The following is a 26,067-nucleotide window of genomic DNA, read 5'->3' as shown; positions in this document are numbered from 1 at the left end:
TCTACAAAACAGATATAATATCACATGCTTACGTACTAAGCAGCAACACTGCCAGGCGCTTGGTGAGGCTCCGAGGTTACAGAGGAGAAGAGTAAAGTGTGGTCCACGCACACATAAACAGGTAGCTTCAATTGCACACAAGCAAGTATCAACATACGGATGGAGGAAGGCAGAGGGTCATAAGCAAGGAGGCAGCATGCTCTTTTGAAAATTAAATGAGATAGTGGTACAAAAAGTACCCGGAAAGGAGATCGATCAAAATGGTGGAGTAGAAGTGGAACTCACCCCTCCCATGAACACATCCAAAACACACCTACAGGCGGAACGGTTCTCACCGAAAACTAACCGGAAAATGGCAGAAAGGCTCCTGTACAACCAAGGCTGTAAGAAAGATCCACACGGAATCGGGCGGGAAGGGAAGGAAAGCAATCAGGTCAGGTCCCCTGGGAAGGGATCAGAGGAAAAGGGAGATCACATGGGCGGAGATCCACCCTGGGAGTGAGCAGTTCAAGCCGCATGCTGGGCTCCCCGTCCCCGGGGTCCAGCACCAGGAAGATGAGCCCCTCAAGCTGACTGGAGCACCAGTGGGACGGACAAACAGGAGGGCTGTGGGAAGCCTGGACTCCGCTCGAGAGAAGCATGTCTGCGGTGGCTTGCTCTCAGGGCAGGGTGGAGGGCGGACGGAGGCCTGCTCCAGTGGCTGCCTCGTTTCCCACCCTGGCATGTGCCCCAGCCTGAGGCAAGTGAACACCCTAGCCCAGCTTACTTCACGTCGCAGCTCCACGGTGGACTGGGGAGAGAGCTCGGCCACTGCTGGCACTCGCTCAGCCAGGGCATCAGAAGCAGCCCCGCTCTCTGACGGCACCTGGACTCCACAGTCCACACCCCGATAGAGACTGAGAGCCCACATGGGCCCCATCTGCCCTGTGGCATGGCTCCACAACAGGGCGGGGAAGGCAGAGGCTGGGGGCAGGGGCTGGCTGTGAGGGACAAAGAAGACGTGGCCCCGAGGTTGCGTCTGAGCAGGATGGGAGCAGCCACTGCAGTGCTTGCACAGGCGGCATAGGGAGGCAGCCCTGACCTCTGTCTGTGGCTGGGTCACCACAGCCCGCGCCCCATCATGAGCCGAGAGCCCACACAGGTCCCATCTCGCTCCAGCACTGCTCCCCCATCTGGGGAAAGGGGCCCAGTGCTGAAAAAGGGGAGAGCATACACTAAGAGGGAGCAGAGCCGGCTTGGAGCCAAACCTCAGGGCTTCTGCTACAGCAGCTGGGGATCTGCCCCTGCCCCTGTCCCTGATAGGGCAGTAATGGCCACAGAGCAGACGGGAAGCCTGAGCTCACAGCTGGCTCCAGCTTTAGCCCCTCCATCTACAGCCCCACCTTCTACCAAGGTGAGAGCTGCCAGCACACCCTGAGGAAAGATGTGACTTGCTTTGAGGTCAAATCCAGCCCTCCCACCAAAGGCAGGAGGCAGATGTAGTCTGTACAGGGACACTCCCACATAAGGAGACCCTTCAGGACTGTAACAGATAACTACTGTTTCACGTAAGTTCATAGAAGCAGAGAAAGTTAAGCAAAATGAGAAGGCAGAGGAACTGGTCTCAACTGAAAGAGCAAGAGAAACCCCTGAAAAAATAAATAATGAAAGAGAAGTAAACAAATTACCAGATAAAGAATTCAAAGCATTAGTAATAAAAATGCTAACTGAATTAGGGGAAAGAATCGATGAACACAGTGAGAATTTTAACAAGGAAAATGAAAATATAAAAGAGAACCAGTCAGAAGTGAAAAATACAGTAACAAATGAAAAACACTATAAGGAATTAATAGCAGACTAAGTGATACAGAAGGACACATAAGTGATCTGGAAGACAGAATTATGGAAGTCACCCACTTGGAAGAGCAAAAAGAAAAAAACAAATATGAAAAAATGAGAACAGTTTAACAGATCTCTGAGATAACACCAGGCATTACCAACATTCACACTGTAGGGGTCCCAGTAGAAGGGAGTCAAAAATATATTTGATGAAATTATGGTTGAAAAATTCCCAAACTTGAAGAAGGAAACAGATATTAAGGTATAGGAAGCACAGAGGGTCCCAACCAAGATGAACTCAATCAGACCCATGCCAAGACATATCATAATTAAAATGGCAAAAGTTAAAAACAAAGAGAGAATTCTAAAGGCAGCAAGAGAAAAACAGAGTCCTATACGAGGCTATCAGCTGATTTTTCTGCAGAAACTTTGCAGGATAGAGGGAGTGGCAGGATATACTCAAAATGCTGAGAGGGAAAAACGTGCAACCCAGGATACTCTACCCAGCAAGTTTATCATTTAGAATTGAAGGAGAAATAAAGAACTTCTCAGATAAGCAAAAACTAAGAGAGTTCATCAATGCTAAACCTACCCTAAATGAAATGTTAAAGGGTCTTCTCTAAGTGGAAAAGAAAAGGCTATATAACAAGAAGTAAGAATCTATAGAAAAGGAAAAATCCAACTAGGAAAGGCCTCAGTGAGGGCTGAGGATCAACCATTTAAGTAAGCTAGTACAAAGATTAAAGACAAAAAACTGGAAAAGCAACTCTGACTACAATAAATGGTGAAGGGATAGACCTGAAGCTGTAAAATGTGACATCAAAACCACAAAACATGGGGGAGAGGAGTAAAAAAATGCAGATCTTTTAGAAGGTGTTTGGACTTAAACGACTATCAGTCTACCACAAGTATCAACAGATACAGTTATAAGCCGAGATACATGAACCCCATGGTAACCACACATCAAAAACCAGCAATAGATACACAAAAACTAGAAGGAAACACAAACATACTACTAAAGAACCACAAGGGAAGAAACAAGAAGAAGAAGAAATGAACAGAGAAGAACTATAAAAACAATAGGAAAACAAGTAATAAAACAGAAATAAGTACATACCTATCAATAATTAATTTAAATATCCATGGACTAAATGTTCCAACCAAAAGACATAGGGTAGATGACTGGATTAAAAAAAAAAAATGACCCATTTATATACTGTTTACAAGAGACTCACTTCAGAGCTAAAGATATATACAGACTGAAAATGATGGGATGGAAAAAGATATTTTATGCAAATGGAAATGACAAGAAAGTAGGTGTAACAATACTCGTATCAGACAAAATAGACTTTAAAACAAAGTCTATAACAAAAGACAAAGAAGGGCACTATATAATGATAAAGGGGTCAATCCAAGGAGAAGACATTGTACTTGTTACCATGTATGCATGCACCCAATACAGGAGCACCTAAAAGTATAAAGCAAACATTAACAGACATAAATGAAGAAATTGACAATAATACAATAATAGTAGGGGACTTCAGCACCCCACTTACATCAATGGACAGATCACTCATAAGGCAACAGTGGTCTTAAATGATACAATCGACCAGTTGGATTTAATAGATATCTACAGGACACTCCATTTCAAAACAGCAGAATACATGTTCTTTTCAAGTACAACAACTTTAAGAGGACAGAAATTATATCAAGCATTTTTTCCCCAACCATAACAGTATGAAACTAGAGATCAATTACAGTAAGAAAAATAGGAAAAGCACAAATACGTGGAGACTAAACAACATGCTACTAAAAAACCAATAATAAAATCAAAGAGAAAATCAGAAAATACCTCAAGACAAATGAAAATGGAAACACAACTTTAAAAAATCTATGGGATGCAGCAAAAGCAGCTCTAAAAGGGAAGTTTATAGTGATACAGGCCTTCTAGAAGAAACAAGAAAAACCTCAAATAAACAACCTAACCTAACATCTAAAGGAATTAGAGAAAGAAGAACAAAGTCTAAAGTCAGCAGAAGGAAGGAAATAGTAAAGATAAGAGAGGAAATAGAGACCAAAAGAACAATGGAAAAAAATTCATGAACCTAACAGCTGTCTTTTTTTTTTGAAAAGATAAATAAAATTGATAAAGCCTTAGCCAGGTTCACCAAGAAGAAAGAAAGAGGACCCAAATAAACAAAACAAGAAATGAAAGAGAAGAAATAACAAATGATGCCACAGATATACAAAAATCATAAGAGAATGCTATGAACAGTTCTATGCCAACAAATTGGAAAACTCAGAAGAAACAGACAAGTTTCTAGAAACATATAGCCTGCCAAAACTGAGTCAAGAATAAACAGATAATTTGACAGATTACTAGATGTGAAACAGAATAAAAAAAAAAAAACTCCCTGCAAAGAAAAGTCCAGGACCAGATGGCTTCACTGGGAAATTCTACCAAACATACAAAGAACTTATACCTATCCTTCCCAAACTATTCTGAAAAACTCCCAAATTCATTCTATGAGGTCATCATTACCTGGATACCAAAACCAGACAAAGACACTACAAAAGAAGAAAATTACAAGCCAATATCTTTGATAAATGTAGATGCAAAAATCCTCAGTGAAACACTAGGAAACTGAATCCAACAACACATACAAAGAATCATACACCATGCTCAAGTGGGATTTATTCCAGGATTTCAAGGGTGGTCCAATATTTGCAAATCAGTCAATGTTATAGACCACATTAACAAAAGGAAAGATAACAATCACATGATCATAGATGCAGAGAAAGCATTTGACAAAATTCAACATCCATTCATGATTAAAACTCTCAAAGTGGGTATAAAGGGAATATATCTCAACATAATAAAGGCCATTTACGATAAACCCACAGCTAACATCATACTCAATGGGAAAAAGCTGAAAGCCTTTCCCCTAAAATCAGGAACAAGAGAAGAATGACCGCTCTTACCACTTCTATTTAACATAGTATTGGAAGTCCTAACCACAGCAATCAGACAAGAAACGAAGGAAGAAAGGAAGAAAGAAAGAAAGAAAGAAAGAAAGACATCCAATGGAAGGGAAGATGTAAAACTGTTACTATTTGCAGATGACATGGCACTATATAAAGAAAATCCTAAAGTCTCCACCAAAAAACTATTAGAAGTAATAAATGAATTCAGTAAGGTTGAAGGATACAAGATTAATACACAGAAATCTGTTGCATTTCTATATACTTATAATGAACTATCAGAAAGAGAAAGTTAAAAACAAAATCTCATTTAAAATTGTGTCAAAAAAAAATACCTAGGAATAAACTTAACCAAGGAGGTGAAAGAACTATATTCTGAAAATTATAAAACACTGATAAAGGAAATTGAAGATAATTCAAAGATATGGAAAGATATCCTGTGCTCTTGGATTGGAAGAATTAATATTATTAAAATGGCCATACTACCCATACAGATTTAATGAAATCCCTGTCAAAATACCCATGACACCTTCCACAGAACTAGAACAAATAATCCTAAAATTTATATGGAACCATAAAAGACTCCAAATTGCCAAAACACTCTTGAGAAAAATGAACAAAGCTGGAGGTATCATGCTCCCTAACTTCAGACTATGCTACAAAGCTACAGAAATCAAAAACAGCATGGTTCTGGCACAAAAACAGACACGTAGATCAATGCAACAGAATAGAAAGCCCAGAAATAAATCCACACACCCATGATCAATTCATCTATGACAAAGAAGGCAGGAATACACAATGGAGAAAAGACAGTCTCTTCAACAAGTGATGCTGGGAAAACTGGACAGCTACATGTATAAGAATGAGATTAGAACATTTCCCAACACCATATGCAAAAACAAACTCGAAATGAATTAAAGACCTAAATGTAAGACCTGAAACCATGAAATTCCTGGAAGAGAAAATAGGCAGGACACTCTGACATAAATTGTAGCCATATTTTTTTGGATCTGTCTCCTAAGGCAAAAAAATAAATAAAAGCAAAAATAAACAAATGGGACCTAATTACACTTAAAAGCTTTTGCATAGCAAAGGAAACCACTGACAAAATGAAAAGACAACTGTTGGAGTGGAAGAAAATATTTGCAAATGATATTACCGATAAGGGGTTAGTATTCAAAATACATAAACAGCTCATACAACTCAATATCAAAAAAACAAACAACCCAATTAAAAAGTGGGCAGAAGATCTGAACAGACATTTTCCAAAGAAGACGTACAGATGGCTAACAGGCAAACGAAAAGATGTTCAACATCGCTAATTATTAGAGAAATGCAAATCAAAACCACAATGAGCTATCACACATCGGTCAGAATGGCTATCATCAAAAAGTCTACAAATAACACATTTCAGTTACGATGTGGAGAAAAGGGAACCCTTGTACACTACTGATGGGAATGTAAATTGATACAGCCACTATGGAAAACAGTATGGAGGTTCCTCAAAAGCCTAAAAATAGAACTACCATATAATCCAGTAATTCCACTCATAGGTATATATCAAAAAAACCCGAAAATGCTAATTCAAAAAGATACATGCACCCCAATGTTCACAGCAGCATTATTTATACAATAGCCAAGATGTGGAAGCAACCCGAGTGTCCATAAACAGATGAATGAAGATGTGGTGTATACACACACACACACCCCCCACACACACAATGGAATATTACTCAGCCATAAAAAAATGAAATTCTGCCATCTGCAAAAACGTGGATGGACCTAGAGAGTATTATGCTCAGTGAAATAAGACAGAAAGACAAATACTGTATGTTATCACTTACATATAGAATCTATAAAAAAACAAATGCACAGATATAGAAAACAAACTAGTGGTTACCAGTAGGGAGAGGGGTTGGGGGAGGGACAAGATAGGGGTATGGGATTAAGAGATACAAAATACTATGTATAAGATAAATAAGCAACAAGGATACATTGTATAGCACAGGGAAATACAGCCATTATTTTGTAATAACTTTAAACAGAGTATAGTCTATAAAATACTGAATCACTATGCTGTACACCCAAAAGTAATGTAATGTTGTAAATCAACTATACTTTAATAAAAAAAAATTTTTTTTAAAGTACCTGGCACTGAGAAGGCACTCAGGGTAGATTCTTCTGATTCCCCAAGACAGATCTGTGCCTCTAGATGTACAAAATGTTTTCAGATCCTGTCTCAGGGAGATGTTGACCAAGAATGATTTAGTCGCAGATGAGTCAAAATGGTGTACAGTTGATTAACATGTGGCATTGAGGAGAGTCCCTTCCTGCCTTTCTAGGCACCCTGCACCTTCCCTGGCCCAGCCTTGCCTGGCTCAGCTTCCTTTCCTTCCTTCTGGGATAGTACAGTGGAAGTATTTTGGGGACAGTCAAGCTTTTAGTTTTCTGCAAATCACAGTACTAGATTCTTCTTCCCTGCAAAAATGAATGCTACGATGCAGTGAGCACGTTGGACAGTAACACCACGAAGCACAGTGGTGCCTCACCAAGTACATTCTGGGAAGAGTGTCATCCTCTGGAAACAAAGGGAGATGGTGCTCCCTGGCCAGAGCCTGTTGACACTCATGAATTATATATCTGGAAGCTTATTCACATTCCTCTTCCCTGCTTTACAGGAACCATATTAAACTGAGTTATGTATCTCAGGGACTTGCTCTGAAAAACATGGATTACGTACCATGTTACACTGTTGTAAGAACCTGTGAACTTTACAAATGAAAGAGAAACCTGCACATGTTTTTTACTTCATTTTTATTTCTCAGTGCCTGTCGACTTTCCAACCACTCGCACCAGGCAGGCTGTTTGATTCATTCCCTAGTCACAAAATCACTTTCACACTTTCATCCTCCCCAAATCATTGCGTCCCTTTTCTTCACTAAGCAAAAAATCCATCCTGATCTCAGCCTAATTTGGGTTTCTTTCAAGTGCCACCAAAGGCTTTCCTCCTGAGCATTCCTCAATCCCATCTCTACTTTCAAGGGTTTCATTACTGAGGCCAGGAAGGTAGGGGCATGGATTTTTAGATGGATTGCCAGTGCCCTGTTTCAGCCCAATGTATGGCAGTAAGATTAAAGAGAAAAACAAATACGCTGTGGTGGGCAACTCTAACAGAGCCCCACAGCCTCTGCAAACGCGGTGGGATGCATGTACCTGCATGTACATAATTATGTCACATAAAACTGTAATGTCTGTCTTGTGCGGAGGTGCTTCCTTTGCTGGCTTTGATGAAATAAGTGATGTTGGTGAGGCCCACCTGGCAAGGAACTGCCAGAACTGCTGACCTCAGCCAACAGGTGTCAAGGAACTGAATGCTGCCAACAACCATGTGAACTTGGAAGTGGATCCTTCTCCAGTCAAGCCTCAGATGAGACCGCAGGCCAGGTCAGCACCTTCACTGTAATCTTGTAAGAGTCTGAAACAAAGGACCCTGCTACACTGTGCCAACAACCGACCCACAGAAAGTACAATAATAAACTATGTTATTTTAGGCCACCGCATTTATGTAATATTCCTGTGTAGCAATACATAAATAAATCCAGAGAAAGAGAAAAGCAGCCCCTGACATCTGAGAGCTAATCTGGTACTCTCAGCAAGGCCCTGATGTTGCTGGGAGCTGGCCTGCACTCATACTAGGCTTCGGTGTTAAATATAAGTAATTCCAGAGAACAGCAACATCAGACACGCACAAGCATCGACCACTCTGTAATCATGTTTGTACATGGACAAAAACCTGAACATTGTTCAAATCCCCTAAATGATCAAACATCCCCTTATACCAGCTAACATGGGCCTACAGCTTCAACCTTGATTCACTGCCCTTGTCTCATAGATTTCTTTAGATACTATTCACTGAATTGCCCCTCCTTAAGGCATACGACACAGAGCAAAGCTCTACTTTCTTGAAGCTTCCCCCAAATCCCCTAAAACAAGTCTGAATCCCGTAAGTCTTTTCTGATGCCTCCTTACTGAGATGCTGCATCACTCCCCATTGGTGTGTGGTCTCCCTCACTACAACCAGCAATAAACCCAACTTGTTCAACTATGGGTAGGTTCCTAGTGGTCTTTGGCTGGGGGATACTGACAAGACTATAGCAAACAAATAAAGCAAATAACAAAAACAAAAAAGCAAACATGATTTTACCATGGAACTTGAATAAAAATAGAAGTTTAAACCGATAAAGCAAGAAAATACATAGTTTAAATTAGATCTAAAATACAAAAATATAACAAAGTATCTCCAAATGAGTATAAAGAAATTATTTGATAAATGATATTAAGTGGATAGGAGCAGGAAAACTAGGATGAATGTACACTTAGACTAAATAAAAAGGAACTCTACATAGGTTAAAGGATTAAACATAATAAAAAATGAGCTGAAATGTAATGAATTACTTTATCAGATCCATGTGAAAACTATTCTGAAGACTGGAAACATGGAAAATGTTTAGAATTTGATGTGACCAAAAAAAAAAAAAAAAAAAAGCAAATTGTAAAAATGCAAATAAAGCCTACCATTAGGTGCATGGCTATAACGTGCCAGGAACTGTTTTAGGCATTTTGTTCACATTTCATTTAATCTTCACAACGCCGTGCCAGGAAAGTTATATGATTCCCATTTTATAGATGAAGATACTAGAGCAAAGAAGTTAAATAAACTGCCCAAGGTCACAGAGCTAGGAAGTTGAGGAGACAGGCGTGAACCAAGATAGGACTCCAATGCTGTGTTTGTAACTACACTGTTCTACCTCTTCTAGACACACATGATGATTGCAACTAGGTGTTACCATGGATATCTGGAGACAAACACCGGATTAAATATGCAAATGTGAGATACCTGTGATACGGGAACAGGATTAAAGGCAATTTAATTTTAAAAGCACTTGTCTTTAATGCTATATATTTAATGCAAATAACACAGACAGTCAAGCAGTGAACTGGTGAACTCCAATTCTCCATGAGAAGTTTTAATTATATACGTCTTTGGAAAAAGACCTGTCCAAAACTACTATCTCACTCTTTTCTGGAAGAACAGAACAGATGCAGAGAAGCAAGAATACAGAATGCAGCCATCGGATCACTGTACAAGGGTGAGGTAGGGAACGCTCAGGGGATAGAGGCCCAGCAGGAATTGCTGAGCTGATGGGGAAGGCAGGTAAGCTTCAAGACTGGCAAGCAAGGACAGGTATACTAAGGAGGGTCTGCCTACTTGCTTCCCCTCTTATCATCTGAGCTCCTATCTGCTTGCAGTGGGCAAGTATGAAGATAAAAATCAGAGTCCCTGTAGGAACAGCAGTGAGTGCCCCATCCATTTGTCTTTTGGTAAAAACTGGATTCAGCAATGCCATGTGGCGACCTAAGGGCAGATACGGACTCACCCTCTTGCCATCCAGGTGTGTGTGCTGACTGCAAACCAAGATAACTTCTTCTTAGGGCAGTGAATTAATCACTCTTTCCACAACTATGTCTTCAAGTCTTTTGATTTTACTGGTACTTTTAGGATGACCTAAATCTTTTTCCGGTCAAATCTCAGATGACACTTTGACAACTGTCACCTTTTCTAGGTGGTAAATTAAAATACAGGATACTCTGGATTCTATGAAAGTTGGATTAGAAAACCCATGTTAAGAAGCATTGATTTGGAGGGTGGGGAAAACAATAGAACTCCATTCCCCAGACATTCTATGCCATTTTTAAAAAGCTGGTTTATAACATTACATGAATTTATGTGTACAACACTTTATTTCGACTTCTGAAAGTGTGTTCACCAACAAAAGTTGTTTCCATCCGTCACCGTACTGTTGACTCCCTTTACCCATTTCGCCCTCCCTCCACCTTCCTCCCCTCTGGTAACCACTACTCTGTACCATTTTACTCAGTCTTACTCAGAAGGCCCCTCACTGGGTGGGAGGTGACCACCCGCTGTGTTCACAGCAGATTATAGCTACCAGGTTACAGGTGACACCTGTTCCCCAACTACATCATCTGTGCAACTGCTTCAGAAGAATATTGCTCAGAGGGTCAGGGCACAGCTAATTTGTCGTCAAGGCTTTTGAGACAGGGAAAGCAAAGCTGGATGCTTCCACAGACATCAACGTTTTAGTGGGGCAGCCTGAGTAGGGCTGGGGAAGGAAGGACGTGAAACAATGCCCTGTAAATCTGATTTTACCGATACTACGTTTCAGCCAGACCAGAATCAGTTATGTGCAAAATGATTAATCACTGTCTCCCTGAAATAGTCAAGGTCCTGCTGCCTATTCTCAGGATGGAAAAAAGTCTAACGCTGAAATACGACTTTCAGGCTTTTGTTCATTCTATACCCTTTTAATAAAGCAGAACACAAAATTTTGCCTTGGGCTTGGCTGACTTATGGGGTTTATCTGCTAAGTGGCAAAGTTTCATCCCTCAGCCCCATCACCAAACTGAGCCCAAGTTATAAGGAGCCTGGTAGAGAAGGAAAAATGCGGGTGCTGCACCTAACACATCCATTTATCAGATGCAATAATTGCTTGGAGAGACAGGTTTTCTCTTTATATTTATAGAAAAATAGGCACTGCAGAAGAAAATGAATTCAGCTAACGGGCAAACGCGGATGACTCTGCATGGTGTATGTTTCTGACAAACGTGGCTGATGAATTACAGCTTGCCTCCCTCACTGCTGGGAGGGGTTAGGGAAGCAGGAGAAGTCCTTGGGGCATTATCTGAGGCAAAGGCTCCAGCTGGGTCCCCACATACCTTCTCTGCATACTCAGACACAATCTGCTTGATCTCGGCAGAGCAGAGGCCCACGATCTGGCCCACGGAGCTAGCGGTCAGACGGCTCTGCAATCACAGGGAGGGTGTGTTCTCAAGGCCGTGCACTGTCTTTCACACAACTGGAAACCCTGAACACTATTAAAGTAAAATAGATAATATTCCCAGGGGAAAAAATAATTTGGCTTTTGCTCATGTGTTCGGAAACACGGAAGGGAGAAAACGAGCTTCAGGGCAAAGGTTAAGTCCCCTCCCTCCTCCTGAGTCACTCAGCAGGCTGTGTTAGATTCTCCTCGGACCCTGGGTATCCTGGAAAATCATTCCAGGGATTTTACTGCTGAGGATCACAAAAAAGAGCCTGAAGGGAACTTGGCAGGCATAGGACTCAGAGGAAAAAAGTACAAATGGGAGAGGAAAAGGGATCTCAGAATTCCTGAACTACCTCTTGACTGCCACGGGCCCTTCCTGCCTTAAAAAGGAATTCTCCTTGCAAAGCACTTGGTTAAACCTTTTAACACAGGTCATGAGCTCTGGGAAGAGTGAATATAAATTTAGTCCTCTATCATCTACCTAGATGGTGTAGGAGGGAAACACGGGCTCCTTTGGCATGGGACGCCACACGCAGTTATGGAGAGGCAGGGCTGAACCACAGCTCTCCTGCAGGGGCCCTGTGATGCCATCCCAGCTGGGACATCCTGTCTTCACATGGGTCCTTCAAATCTCCCTCCTAGAGGTTCCCACGGACGGCAACACCGTGCATGTATAAAAGGTTTCCAAAAGAAAGATCCCAAGAAAACGGGAAGCAGGGTGCTGAAACAAGAGGGCCCTGAAGGTGGACACTTGGAAGAGGCCCCCTCGTAGCAGAGCCCGGGTGGTACCGGGCCTCCACCTCCACACCACGCCCACCCACATGACCATGCCTGCCTCACCTCCTCACGTGCCATGGCAGTCATCTTGGTCATCAGGGACTGAATACGCTGCTAAAAGAAGAACGGGGAGAGGTAGCAGTGAGCAGGTCTGACCACACAAGACTTAAGCAGGGTGTTGCAATAGGTCTTCGCAGTGGAATCCAAGGGCTATTTCAGCCGGTCTCGTTTTATGGTGAGCCTCATGAGAGGTGATGAAAGGAAGCTGAAAAGGGCGCAAAAGGCCAGCCAACAGCAGCTGGCTGTGAGAGGCAGCTGGCCATCCTGGAGAGCTGCGGATGAAAGCGAGATTTCCCCCAAAGACTCAGGCGGAAACCTCAGGGGCTACGTGGACCACTCACCTCTTCAGCAGCCTGAAGCTCGTCTTCCTCGCGGGCGTCGGCCTTCTCTGCAGCTAACAGTCCTGTGGGAAGTGCCATTTTCTTGTCCTCGGCCTGGAAGGGAAGGTGGGAAAACAGCTGAGCGCTGCAGTGGGAGATTCAGTAGAGAAAGGACAACACTGCAAAGGACAGTGAGTCTGTGAAAGAAAACACACAGATCTGGACAAGTCACCCAGTCTCGGGGAAAGAGAGCGAGGTTCAGAGACCGGGGCTTCCACTACAACCACAGCCCAAGCAGCTGGAGCCTCGGGTCTCACCCAATGCCCGCCTCCATTTCTGAACTGTTCGCCGACGCAATTCCTATCAGGTCATACACCTTTGCCAGACTTACCCTTACACTTTGCTTGGGTCTTCCCCTACTTTAATTCCTGCTAAGAGCAGATCGCTGCCTTAAGATCACTGCCTGTTTTTCAACAGAGACCCACTAGTGGGATATGAAAGTAATTTAGCAGGTATGATTGGCATCTAAATAAATTAAATAAAAATAACAGAACACAACACATCCAAGTGCACTACAGGTAGTAAAGGGTTATGTACCGCTTTGTGAAACTTTTGTTTTTGGGGTTGTATCTGCAGGGGTGTGTGTGTGTGTGTGTGTGTGTGTGTGTGTGTGTGTGTGTGTGTGTGTGTGTGTGTGTGTGTGTGTGTGTGTGTGTGTGTGTGTACTGAAACATGATGAAAAACAGAGTTCTTACTGTCAAGAGTGGTCAGCAAAGTTTGAAAACCACTGGCCTGAAGAATAAGACTCTAAACTGCCTGCCCTGGTGACCAAGCTCCAGGCTATGGACCCAGCTCAAGCTCTAAACGTACCGCACCACACTCAGGACACCTGGAGTAACGGCTGCTCCCCAAACCTGGGCTGCAAGTCTAGGGTTCTTGGTTTTAGCTCCATCTTTGCCATTCACCAGCTGGCAACCTCAGGCTTACCTTCTCTGGATACTGGGGTCTTCTAGGGTTGAATGAGAGGACTGCCCTCAGATACCCTTCTGAGACCATCCCAGTTCTGAGATGAATTTCTATAACAAGCCTATGACTGACCCTGGGGCATGGCCTGAGCGCCTGCGTATATCTACAGGGGATAAGACTTCCAGTTCAAATGTGCCATCTCACATGAGAATGATAAGGCAAGGCCAATGCAAATAATATTTCATGGGCATCTCACGATTTTTCCAGTCATAACCAAACTGCCTTATTTCAGAATATAGTCATATACACAGACATTCTTTTCAGACTTAAAATTACATATTACACATACACATCAAATTCTTATACACTAGAAGCCACATGACACTCAAATCCAGAAAAGAAACCTTGCTTTGGAGGAAATGGCTGTTTGGTTGAGTGAAAACACAAATGTGGAAGAAATAATAAGAAAACCAAAAAAGAAGATGTCATAATGAATGCATAAATGATTGTTAATGAGAATCATAATAATGATGATCGTTAACGCTTAGTAGATGTGCACTGTGGGTTGGATGATTCTACATCCTTTATATTTTAATCTTCACAACAGCGTTGTGAGGTAGTACAATTTCTGCCCCCATTTCACAGATGCTGTGAGCTAAGGCACAACAAAGTACACTGACCAAAGTCACTCAGGGAAGGGGAGGAGCTAGGATTTGAAACCAGCCAGTCTGGCTTTAGAACATATGCTCCAAGTCACTGTCAGTGCCCTCCAAGGACTGAGACAATGGCCACAGAAAGCAGAGGGAGGCCGGGGTCAGGGAAGGCTTCCTGGAAGGACGGAGGAATGGGGGATCTGGACAGAGGAGGGGTGGCAGGAGAACAGCAGGCAGAGTGGTGTCTCATTCAAGAAAATCTGGGGGTCAGGAGGGGAATGAGGAAAGAGGTTTTACTAGATCTCAAGCTGTGGACTCTAGTTTTTAAGAGGCCACTGGCCACTTTAGTTAGCATGTTATTATTGAGAAGGCAGTGGGTAAGAGCACAGGCTTTGATGTCACACAGATGTGGGTTCAGATTCTTATTATGGCACTTTAGGAGCTGTGTGATCTTAGACCAATCACTGAGCCTCTCTGAACCTCAGCTTTCTGCCCTGAAAAACAGAAATAAGTATCTTCCTCACAGAGCTGTTCAGAGGAATCAGTGAAAAAAATACATGTAGAGCCCTGAACAAAGGGCCTGAACACATGAAAGGTTTGGCACTATGAGATTTATATGCCTGTCCTGCTGCTGACAATTAAGAACCATGAATGAATACTGATACATATAAAAAAATACATGAATGAAGAGAAATCCTTGATACTCTTTTAGGAACTTATAAAACCCCATCTTGACTTTCCGTTTTTTCCACACCAGGTTGTCTTAGTACAGGGCCAGCCTGTAACGTGCTCTCTCTCACCGCCATCAGCCTGCTGACACCTGTGTAGGGCCTCTCTCATCAGATGAGGAGTGCTAAGGGCTCTGGGAGTGGACTTCATCTCTACAGTTTTAGAGTTATTACAGGCCGTCTGTTTGACCCTGGTGTCATGACTTCCAATCGCCCTTCACTTCCAGTCCCATGATGAGGTGTTGCCTCAGCTCCGCAGCCTGCACGGGCAACAGACTGGGGATGCCACGAGGGAGATCCAGGGGCCAAAGGCTGCTGGTACATCCCCGCTGCCCGGGGTTGCCCAAGGACCAGGGCCCTGCTGTCCCACCCCTGCTGGGAGCCTGTCCGCGTGGGACAGAGGCAAAGGGAAGTAGCACTTGCGTCTCTCAAACATTCTCTCCCATTAGCCAAGCTTTTCTTACCTTCTCTGCTTTGCTCTGGCGGCTAAATCCATACCTCCTGCAAGCCACAAAAGAGGGGAGTTCAATTACTATTAAAAAAATAAATTTGATCACAGGCATTTTAGTTGGATTTTTATATGAAAAGCACCACAAAGAATTTAGGCTATTTGGTGACTGGAGAACATGTTTCAAGTGCCTAAACCAAAAACATATCCCACTGTTTCTGAATAAAGGGCCCGCCGTTCTATTTGCCATATAAATACTATAAATGGGAACTCTTCCTGCAGAGTGCAATGTTCTCTTTAAGTGCGATTATTACTCTTTGAATCAGGAACTGTATCTCAGATCCACGGTTTAAGCTAAAAGCCTTAAAAATATCTGTATGATATGTGCATGTGTTGGCTCAAGCTAAACATGCTCTCTAAATGACTACTTTCATAACCTCATGTCCAGCCCATTTTTTTATTCTCAAACACAATCCAAGCATGACGTCGATAATGTTGCGTGCTCACTTCACGCCAAGTTTAAATTCAAAGATGCTCACAAATGCACTTTAGTTCACATTAACTTTTCAGGTTCTAATTAATATCTATTTTTTATTTTATTTATTTATTTTTTTGCGTTACGCGGGCCCTCTCACTGCTGTGGCCTCTCCCGTTGCAGAGCACAGGCTCTGGACGCACAGGCTCAGCGGCCATGGCTCACGGGCCCAGCCGCTCCGCGGCATGTGGGATCTTCCCAGACCGGGGCACGAACCCGTGTCCCCTGCATCGGCAGGCGGACTCTCAACCACTGCGCCACCATTGGAAGCCCAATATCTATTTTTTAAAGCAATGCAAAAACCATTCGACCTAGAACAAAAACCGTAATGCAAAACACCCAAACTCACTTACCTTTAAATAGTTTTTAAAGAAATAAAATCACATGCAACCATTTAAGAAAAACAAATTAAGGGCTCCTGCTCTGCCCTCACCCTGCTTGCTGCATCGTGTGCTGGCCTCTGACCTGGTCTCGGGCCTCCATGCCCCCTCTTCCTTCCCAACCCTTATTCAACCTCCTGCTGGCCTGGCCCACATCTGTCACTGGCAGGGATCACCTGCCCTTGTGGGCACTGTCACTAGGGCCTCCCTTCCACGGCCCCGCCTAACAACCGCTGAGCTTCACTCACCGCCAGCAGGTCACCTTCCCCACTCCTGTGCATCGGCCCCTGAGCAGAGCTCTGCACACTGTGTTATTCTCCTGGCTCCTCCTACTTTCCTAATCACTCCTCACACCTCAGCTCCAAAGCCACCTCTTCTTTGAAGTGTTCCCAGACTTTGCTTTGGATGGTTTTAGTCATTTCCAAAAGTCAGTTCCACTTTCAATCTGAAAATCTCCATCTGGGACCAGTGCTTTGCCTGCCATGTGATGAGTGTGAAGGGAAACACACACTTGGGCACAGGATTTCTTAGAACTCTGTGACAAATCACAGGCTTAGTTTACAGTTGAGTCTGGTAGAAAGTCAGGACAATGGGTTTAGCTAGAGTCTTCACTCTGGTACCAGCAAACTGTGTAACATGGGGGAAATTGCTTCACTTCTCTGAGCTTTGTACCACTGATATGGGATGGCAAACATGATCCCAAGCCCTGTTTAAACAGCTTCCATAGGATTTCTATAAATTACCACTGACGGTACGGGAGGGCCGGAAGGAGATACAAACTACAGGCTGGGTAGTTTGGGTTGGAAACTTTTCAGTTGTTCATTCTGCCCTGGTTGATCCATCCCTGTGCCTGTACGTGTTCCCCCTACTTCCTGGACAGAAATCATGCCCAACTGCCTGTTTGCCTGTCTGCATCCTTCTCCAAGAAAATGGAGAAATCAAGAAGCCGAAAGTATCACCCGACCTTGCAACAGGTTGTCTTGTAACTGGACAGACCAAAAGTCATTGCCGGTTACACTGTGCCCATCCTCTAGGCACAGATCTACAGGCCCAAAGTGCAGCAGACTAAAGTTATGTGTTGAGTATCCACCCAAATCCTGTACAGGACCTTATGGCAGATTCAGTGAACTGGCTTAGTCAACATCTAGCATCTTACTATACCGTGGAGGCAGAACAAACAACTCTATTTTCTTGCACCTGGGGCTCTGAATACTACTTAGGTTCCATCAATGAGATGCATTTGCTGGAGTTCTGAATGTGTAGCAGGTAGAGAAGGAGACAGCAAAAGCACAAAGGATTCACTGCACTGGTGCGGATCACAGTAGCAGTAACCTGGTTCTGGGGCCAGAAGCTGTCACGGTGGTTTTCTGATTTTGGCAAAGTGGGTGGTTTCTCTGTCAGTAGCTGCAGTACCAGCTTCCCAACTCCACAGGCTGTTCACTAGCTTCCTGATGACGGAGGCAGAAGCTGCGTCCCAGGCAGCCCAGATCTAATGTGACACTTGGGAAGTGACCCTGCTCAGCCTATGTCACATCTCTTAACTCCTCCCATCCACCCCTGCAATCAATCCTTTCTGCTGAAACTAGTGGGAAGGTTTTGTGTCCTGAACCGGGGAGCGCTGACCAACAGAGGGTCTCTCTGAAGCTTCCCACTCCTAGAAGTGTCCTTGCACCCTGGGTATTCTTTTGTTTCCCAGGCCTTCAGTCTGTGGAGACCTTCAGGGCAGAAGACATACCCTCAGGCAGACGGGCCTTATCTAAGGCCCAGGAACTTTACAGATTTTCCAAATAAAGCAGTAAACAGCTAAATCTGAGTATTTCAATTCCCAGGTCCCAGCTACTTCTCCTTAAAGACAGAGGCTCTGGGAAGACTTTTCTGACCATCCAAAACTAGGTTAGGCCCACACAGATATGCACTTCTGTGTTGACACCCACGGGGTCCAATAATTATGTGTTATGTGCAATCTGTCTGTTGAGCCCTGGAGGGGAGGAAATTTGCTTCATTCACTTTTTTTTTTTTTTTTTTTGGCGGTACACGGCCTTCTCATTGTTGTGGCCTCTCCCGTTGCAGAGCACAGGCTCTGGACGCGCAGGCTCAGCGGCCATGGCTCACGGGCCCAGCCGCTCCGCGGCATGTGGGATCTTCCCGGACCAGGGCACGAACCCGTGTCCCCTGCATCGGCAGGCAGACTCCCAACCACTGCGCCATCAGGGAAGCCCCATTCACTTTTTTTCTTTACATTTTTTAAATTGAGGTGTAATTCATATAACATAAAATTCACCATTTTAAAATGTATACTTCAGTGGTTTTTAGTGTATTCACTATTTTGTGCAACCACCACTACTGTCTAATTCCAGAATAGTTCCATCACCCAAAGAGCTCCACACCTAATATACATAAATAGCAGTTAGTCCAATTTTCCCCTATCCCCTTCCCCTGGCAAACACTAATCTACTTTCCATCTCTGTGGATTTGCCTATTCTGAACATTTCATATAAATGGAATCATACAACATGTGGCCTTTTGTGCCTGGATTCTTTCACTTAGCGTGCTTTCAAAGTTCATCAATATTATAGCATGAATCAGTACTTAATGCCTTTTCATGACTCAATAGTATCCCATTGTATGAAAAAACCACATTTTGTCCATTCAGCAGCTGATGGACATCTGGTTTGTTTCCACTTTTTGGTGACTGTGAAGAGTGCTGCTATGAATATTCACTTTTGTATCCCCGGCGTCTAGTGCAGTGCCTGGCACATAGTAAGTACTTGATTAACGTTTGCTGAATGAAGAAGAGTCCTGCTGACTCTTGTAAAGGTTTCCTTCTCCATGTGACATAGTGGCAACTCTTCCATAACAAAAAAGAGCTGTCCTCAGCTGCCTATCAACGCCTGCCTCATTTGCTCACTGGTCCCACATCTCTGGGAGACTCTGTTTGAGTTTCACCAGGAGAACATGATACCCTTTTACCTACCATCCTCACGAAGAGCAAGGAGATGCTTCAACTTATTTCTACTACAAACACATTTACTTCTCTTTCATCCTTCCTAGAGCATCCTTTCATGCTGTATCCTACAACCTACCTTTCCTCTTGCCCTGTCAGCTGGGCCCTTTCCTCTCAAGCACCAGCCTGATATGCAGTGCCATGTGCTTCAGTGTGCTCCTGGATTTCCCGTTGTTAGCTCTGACCCACCAACCCGGCTGACGTCTACACAGTCAACACCAACAGAGCTCCAGCCCTCTCACAACCCAGTCACTTCCTCACACTCCAGACCCAGGACTCGGTCTTTATCATCAAGGATGTACATCTTCTAGAACTTTAAATCAGTGTTCGCATACCCAAGTTATTCCGGACATACTTAAACATATTCCAATAACTAAAGCATGTAATAAAAAAAATTTAAATTTAACTTAACTGTTAAAATTCTGTTCCTGAGCCATACTAGTCACATTGTAAGTGCTCAACAGTCACACGTGGCTACTGGCTACCATACTGCACGTCACAGTTCTAGAAAACAAACTAACTTTCTCCCCTAGGGCAAAGTAAGACAGATATCAAATCGTCTGGAATCCAGAACAAATCAGGGGCATAAAAAAGCCCTAAACACTAAGGACTGTGGATTCTGTTCTTTGTTCAGTCAACGAGCATTTACTAAATACTCTGTGAGCATGTCATGGGCCTTCAGAGGGGACACAGGTTGGGAGAGACATGTCATGTGCACTTAAAATGCACTTCCCCACAGTGACAGTTTCATAGTGTGGTTAGTTGTTTAAGTTTAGCTCTTAAAAGTTGATTGGACCCATAATATAATTGAAATACTATAAAGATACAATTGTGTTTAAGTCTAAAATTGAAACTATGAGTCTTGTTTTCCCAACAACATAACATTTAAACAAATATATCCAACACGTTTTTAACAAGACACACAGTCCGTAAGGTCCTCAGCATAGTTGGCCAGGCTCAAAGTCTAGCCTTATTTGAGCAACTGAAAGTCAAAAAAGGGAGAAGAAACTGGGATGCGGGCCTCAAAGCCAGATGCTCTGTGGGCTTAGGCTGATGACTGACCTCTAACCCCAAAGAAGAAACACTGTTTTCCGACCTTCTTATTGTAGGAGTCAAAATATTTTCCCTCTTGTCAAGAGGCGAGATGAAGAGGAAAACAGAAGCACTGACAACAGATGAGGGATTAGGATTCCTAGGTGGGGATGAGCAATTAAGGGGTGCCACAACAGTGAGGGGGAGGCAGGGAGGGGTGGAGTGAGTCCCCGAGGCAGCAGGCACCCAGCCTTGCCGGATTAGGAAGGAAAGGGAAGAGGGTAAGGCTTCTCATAAAGGAGCTGGAGGGAGGGCTAGAGCTGGGGGTAAGGAGAACATAGGGACGAGGAGAACTGAAAGAAGGGGCTCAGGTGAGGCTCCTCATCTGAATCTAAAGGTCACATTTAAGGGCATCTGAGAACTGAAAACTGCTGCTGCTCAGGATGATGGTGATGAAGATGACGGTGGTGATGGTGATATGATGGTGACGATAATGATGGCGGTGATGATGATGATTGTGGTGATGACGATTATGGTGATGACAGTGATGGTGATGATGATGGTGTTGGTGGTGATGATGATGATGTTGGTGGTGATCAATAGTGATGGTGATGATGATGCTGTTGGTGGTGATGATAGTGATGGTGGTGATGATGATGGTGTTGGTGGTGGTGGTGATGATAATGATGATGGTGGTAATGGTGATTATGGTGATGATGGTGGTGGTGGTGGTGGTGACAGCACCTAACAGTTGACATTTCCTTTTTCTACATGAGACAAACTGTTCAAAGTCCTTCATAAAGACATTGTTATGTAATCCTCATCAAATGGGAAAGATCTCAAGCAGTGGAGAGTATTGACTTAAAACCCTAAGGGAGGAGTAAGAGAGACAGAAAGGAGGCGAGCAGCCTGCCCAAGGAAGGGGAATAAAAGGACACTTCTTGGGGCTATAAGTTTTATCCCATTTGCTCTGTCAGCTGTAATAACCACTCTCTGGTTGTTCAGTCTCAGATCAAACAACCAACGCTGGGCCTGTCTTCCTAAAATCAAGAACCGAACTCTCACCAGAGGCTCAAACAACATTTGTAGATAATGATGATGACATGTTTTTGGAGTCCAGCAAACCTGAGCTCAAGTCCCACTTTGAGGCTCTTACTAGTTCTTAATAGTTAGCCGTTGACCTTGGGCAGGTTATTTTTTAACCTTTCTGAATGCTGTCTTCATCATTCTCAAAATGGGGAATGAGCTGAATAAACCATCAGAATTCTCCACCTTCACAAACTCACCCTCTCCTTACCAGAAAAGCTTAAAAAAAAAAAAAAAAAAAAAGGCAAAATAACCCCATCTCCTAAAAAACAAACAAAAAAAGGCTTCATCAAACACCCACCCCAGGCTCAGAAATCAGGAGTCAGCATGATCCCACCAATAAGAACTAAGGCTAGTTCTGAGATACATACTGGATATTGGAAAAAATGGAGGTATGAACAATACAAACTACCAAAAACCACACTTCCCTAAGTCTTCTCTGGCTCCGGAACACGTGACACTCCCAGAGGTTGCCTCTCCAGCTCTGGCTCGCCTGGACCAGCGCAGTCTCGTGTGCCCGCCTGCAGCTGAGGGGTGGCTAGAGAGCCCCCCTCACAGTGTCCAAGGCGTGCAACTCGTCCAGTGGCACAGGACCTCATACCCGAAGGGCCCCGCATTTGGCTGTTGTCGCTGTCATGAAATCCTTAATGATTAATCATTATTCATGATTCTCAGGGGCCTAACGTGCCCTGCATTTTCATTTTACACTGACTGGGCCCTGCAAATTATGTCGCTGGTCTGGAGGTGCCTGACTCAGAAGCAGCTCAATTCGCAGCAACAGCTGGTGAGCTGTGGGGCAGCCCTCACGCTCAGGTCAGGGCCAGAACTAACAACTTCCTTTGAATGAAACGGACTAGCTTTCATTCTCAGGAAGAAAGGATCTGAGCCCGCATTACTCTCTCAAAAACAAACAAATGAACAAACAAACAAAAAGCGGCAACTGCAATTCCATTTGAGAGATGGCATAAGTAAGGCAATTAAGCCTTAATTTCCTTCTGGCTGTCTCCAGTACCCTAGAGGGAGAAGCCATCAGATGCTCACTTGGAGATGCTAGTGGCAGTGCTGTTACCTCCAGCCCCCCAGTGCGGGCTGGGTTATGAGCAGGGCAGCACACAGCAATCACTCCGAGCAGAGGGGGAGGAAGCACAGGAGACATACTCACATCAAGGAATCAGTGACCCTAAATAGAAAATTCAGGACACAAAGGAAGGTTAATACCCAGAGCCAAGCAAAAGATTCAGCGAGGAGAAGCATTTCCGTGTGTGTGTGTGTGTGTGTGTGTGTGTGTGTGTGTGTGTGTGTGTGTGTGTGTGTAACTGAAAACTGAGGCTATAAGAACTGTATTTTTAAAACTTAGAGATGTTTTTAAGAAGTGACAAAACTACTTCTAAATTCTTCATTTTCCTGGTCAGGACAATTCTTCACAGGGAACCAAAACAATTAGACTCTGACACAAAGTAAAACTGCTGTAACTGCCTTCAATTCTTAGTTTACCTGAAGATGTTAACATACGGCAGGGGCATGAAGGGCAGCCCACCTGGGCCTCTGTGAACGCCCCACGCTTCCCAGCTCCCCGAGGAGGGCAGAGCCGGGGATGGGGGCTTGCTGAGGAACTTCAAAGATCAGGCCTCTACTACCACCAGAGAAGCTACCCACAGAAACTGAGCTAAAAAGTCCCCGGTGCTGGCAATCACGGGCTCAAACCTGTAGACTCAGTCAGGTGAAAACCAACCAAGTTCACCCCAGTGAAGCGATTTAAATTAGCTTTTCTTTTCAATGGTTTTATCAAGTAGACACTTCAGACTGGGCCGCCTTCGTTACCTGCCATATTCCAAAAGCGTCGTGTGGACCCGTGATTCTTCATCCAGCAGCTCCTCTGCTCCCCGCTGGCGTCTGTACTTCCGACGGGGCTTGTAAGCATCCTGAGAAGTGGATGGGGAGGCCGGGAGTTACTAAGTGTGAGGAGGCTGGTCCAGCCTGCCAGGGGCGGGAGTCCTTTCCCATGGCAGTGGGTGTACAGCTCCCCTTCAGGAGGACAGCTGGCACATGGCGGCTGCCTTCAAGGGGTCTGCCCCTTTGATTTTTATACTGGAGCAAATATTTCCACCCAATCTATTGCTTGTCAACTTTGTTTAATCTTCTTGGGTTTTTTTGTCCAATTTAATATTTCATGCAATCAAACTTATCAATCATCTTACTTCCTAACCCAGGGACTGTAAAAAAAAAAGGCTCTTGTATGTTATTTTTATAGATTATATTTAGCCTTTTAACCTATTCAGAATTTTTTTGGGGGGGTATAGTGAAAGGTAGGTATCTATAGATATATGTTTTTCTCTGAATGGCAAATTAAGAATCCCAACATCATCAGTTTAATAGTCTATCCTTTCCTTGATTTAAAATGACAACTATATACATATATATAAAACATGTACAAATATTACCCTCTTCAATTCCTCTTGCTTTATGAGTCTTTATCCTGTCTCCACTGTTCTTTTTCAAATTTCCTGGCTATTCTTACACATTTTCTCTTCCAAATGGATTCTAGCATCAACTTGTCAAGTTCATTATGAAAAACTGTTGAGCTTTGACTAGAATCACACCAAATTTATACATTACTTGGGAAGAACTGACATCTCTATAATACTGAATCTTGCCTTGAAAAGCAAGATTTATCTCTCTATTCAAATCCTTTTTATTCTTGAATAAAATTTTCCAGAAAACAATACAAATTTTCCAGTCACTACATATCCAGACCTTTCTACCACCCAGAGACATAAACTGTGCAACAATCACAGATATACATGTTAACCTAGAATGTTTAAAAAAAAATTCTCTCATGGCATAGAAATCACCATTACCAGAAAAGGAAAGTAAATACAAACCCTTCACAGATATATATCTCTTTACAAAAGTGTTTTGAGGTTTATCCTTAAAAAACTTACAAAAACAACAAAATGCACTTTAAACTTTCAATGACTTTTTAAAATTATTAGAGTATTATTTAGTTATAAATGTAGAAACACAGACCTCTTTTGTGTAGGACACATTCTGAAACTGCATATATATATTTCCTAAACACAAAGTACACGGCATGTAGTAGGTGCTCAATTAATGTAGATCTTCGCCCACAGATGACCTGGTTTGTCATTCTACCCCAAATGAATGTCCTTCTTGACTGCCAAACTGGCATCAAACAATACCTTAATAATATTTGCTCAGGACTCTGGATGCAAACAGGCAGCTGTTTGTGCAAGGTATTCCAGTTTGTCCCTGGGTCTTTCCTTCTCCACTAAAGGAGTTCACCACACCTAATCTCTACCTGGACATCACCAGGACAAGCACACTATCAGGTTTCTCTAGACAGTGGTATTTTAATGCTAATTAGAATTGTTCCCCTCTTGATAATTCTTGTTAACTTTATTATTATCTCACTTTTTGTTATGAAAAGTTTTAAACATACAGAAAAACATCCTTCTGTAACATATATAATCTCAACAATTTTGTGGAAAAGAAATGAAACAGGTGCTGGGATGGCCCTGGACGGTTGTTCTTGTAACTCACTGCCGCAAATATTCCTAGGTTGCTGCTGGTGCCTACATGAATAGGAAGCTCTAAGTAACACAAAACAGATTTATGGGGAAATGAAAAACATAATAGACCCATAGGACGTCAGTTACTGTGTATGATTTAATTTCCACGGAGCTCTACCATTACAGCAGCACTATATGATTGAGCTTAACTGCTACTTTCCTTAGTTACCATTCATAGAGTCAACGACCCCAGACAGGAAACTGGAGTCTAAAGAAGGACTGACTCCAAAACAATAGCATACTGAAACCGACAGCCACAAGGACCTTTTATTCTGCCAAACAATGACAAATGTTGGCCTTCGGGTAATTATCCTTATACTTTAAAGCATGCCACATACATCACACCTTTTACATTTTATAACTACACCATGAGGTAGAAGCAGGGCAGATGCCATTACCTCCACCTTGCTACTGAAGAAGCAGAGATTAAATAATTCGCCTCTCAGTTACGGTGGGCAACCCCTTCAGGAAATACCCAGCAAGACAGCCACGAGCAGCCACTGCCCTCCAGAGCTCCAGGGGACCGGACCACACCCAACTCAGTAGGAAGCACATCTCAGTCTCCTAGGGCTCACCTGGCAGCCCAAACTCAAACCCTACTCTAACGGACACACCTCCGCCCACCAGCCCCTGAACAAATGCTGCCTTCCACCCAGAGAGGCTCCGCTGATGTTCCCATCAGCAAGTGCAGGGCCCTGACACACCCCAGAAGAAAGTCATTATAACTGAGACAAATCAGGTTGTTTTCTTCATTCTCACATGAATAAAACAACAACCACAACCACA

At 43.4% G+C, this 26,067-nt stretch overlaps 1 protein-coding gene across 2 annotated transcripts in view; it reads right to left on the bottom strand.

Moving 5' to 3' along the window:
- Positions 1-26,067, bottom strand: part of CCDC93 (CCC complex scaffolding subunit CCDC93) — an 86,616-nt gene that overhangs the window by 36,203 nt on the left and 24,346 nt on the right. The window contains exons 7-11 of one of the 2 annotated variants that reach the window (XM_082841307.1): positions 23,513-23,613; positions 15,671-15,707; positions 12,881-12,973; positions 12,543-12,593; positions 11,596-11,682 (exon numbers count right to left, since the gene is read on the bottom strand). In XM_082841307.1, the coding sequence (XP_082697433.1) occupies positions 11,596-11,682; positions 12,543-12,593; positions 12,881-12,973; positions 15,671-15,707; positions 23,513-23,613 (369 nt within the window). The remainder of the gene's footprint in view (positions 1-11,595; positions 11,683-12,542; positions 12,594-12,880; positions 12,974-15,670; positions 15,708-23,512; positions 23,614-26,067) is intronic. The other variant, XM_082841306.1, reaches the window with a different exon arrangement.

Source organism: Leucopleurus acutus, assembly GCF_964270905.1.
Source record: "Leucopleurus acutus genome assembly, chromosome: 6".
Classification (NCBI taxonomy): Eukaryota; Metazoa; Chordata; class Mammalia; order Artiodactyla; family Delphinidae; genus Leucopleurus; species Leucopleurus acutus.
This window is presented reverse-complemented; position numbering and strand designations above follow the sequence as displayed.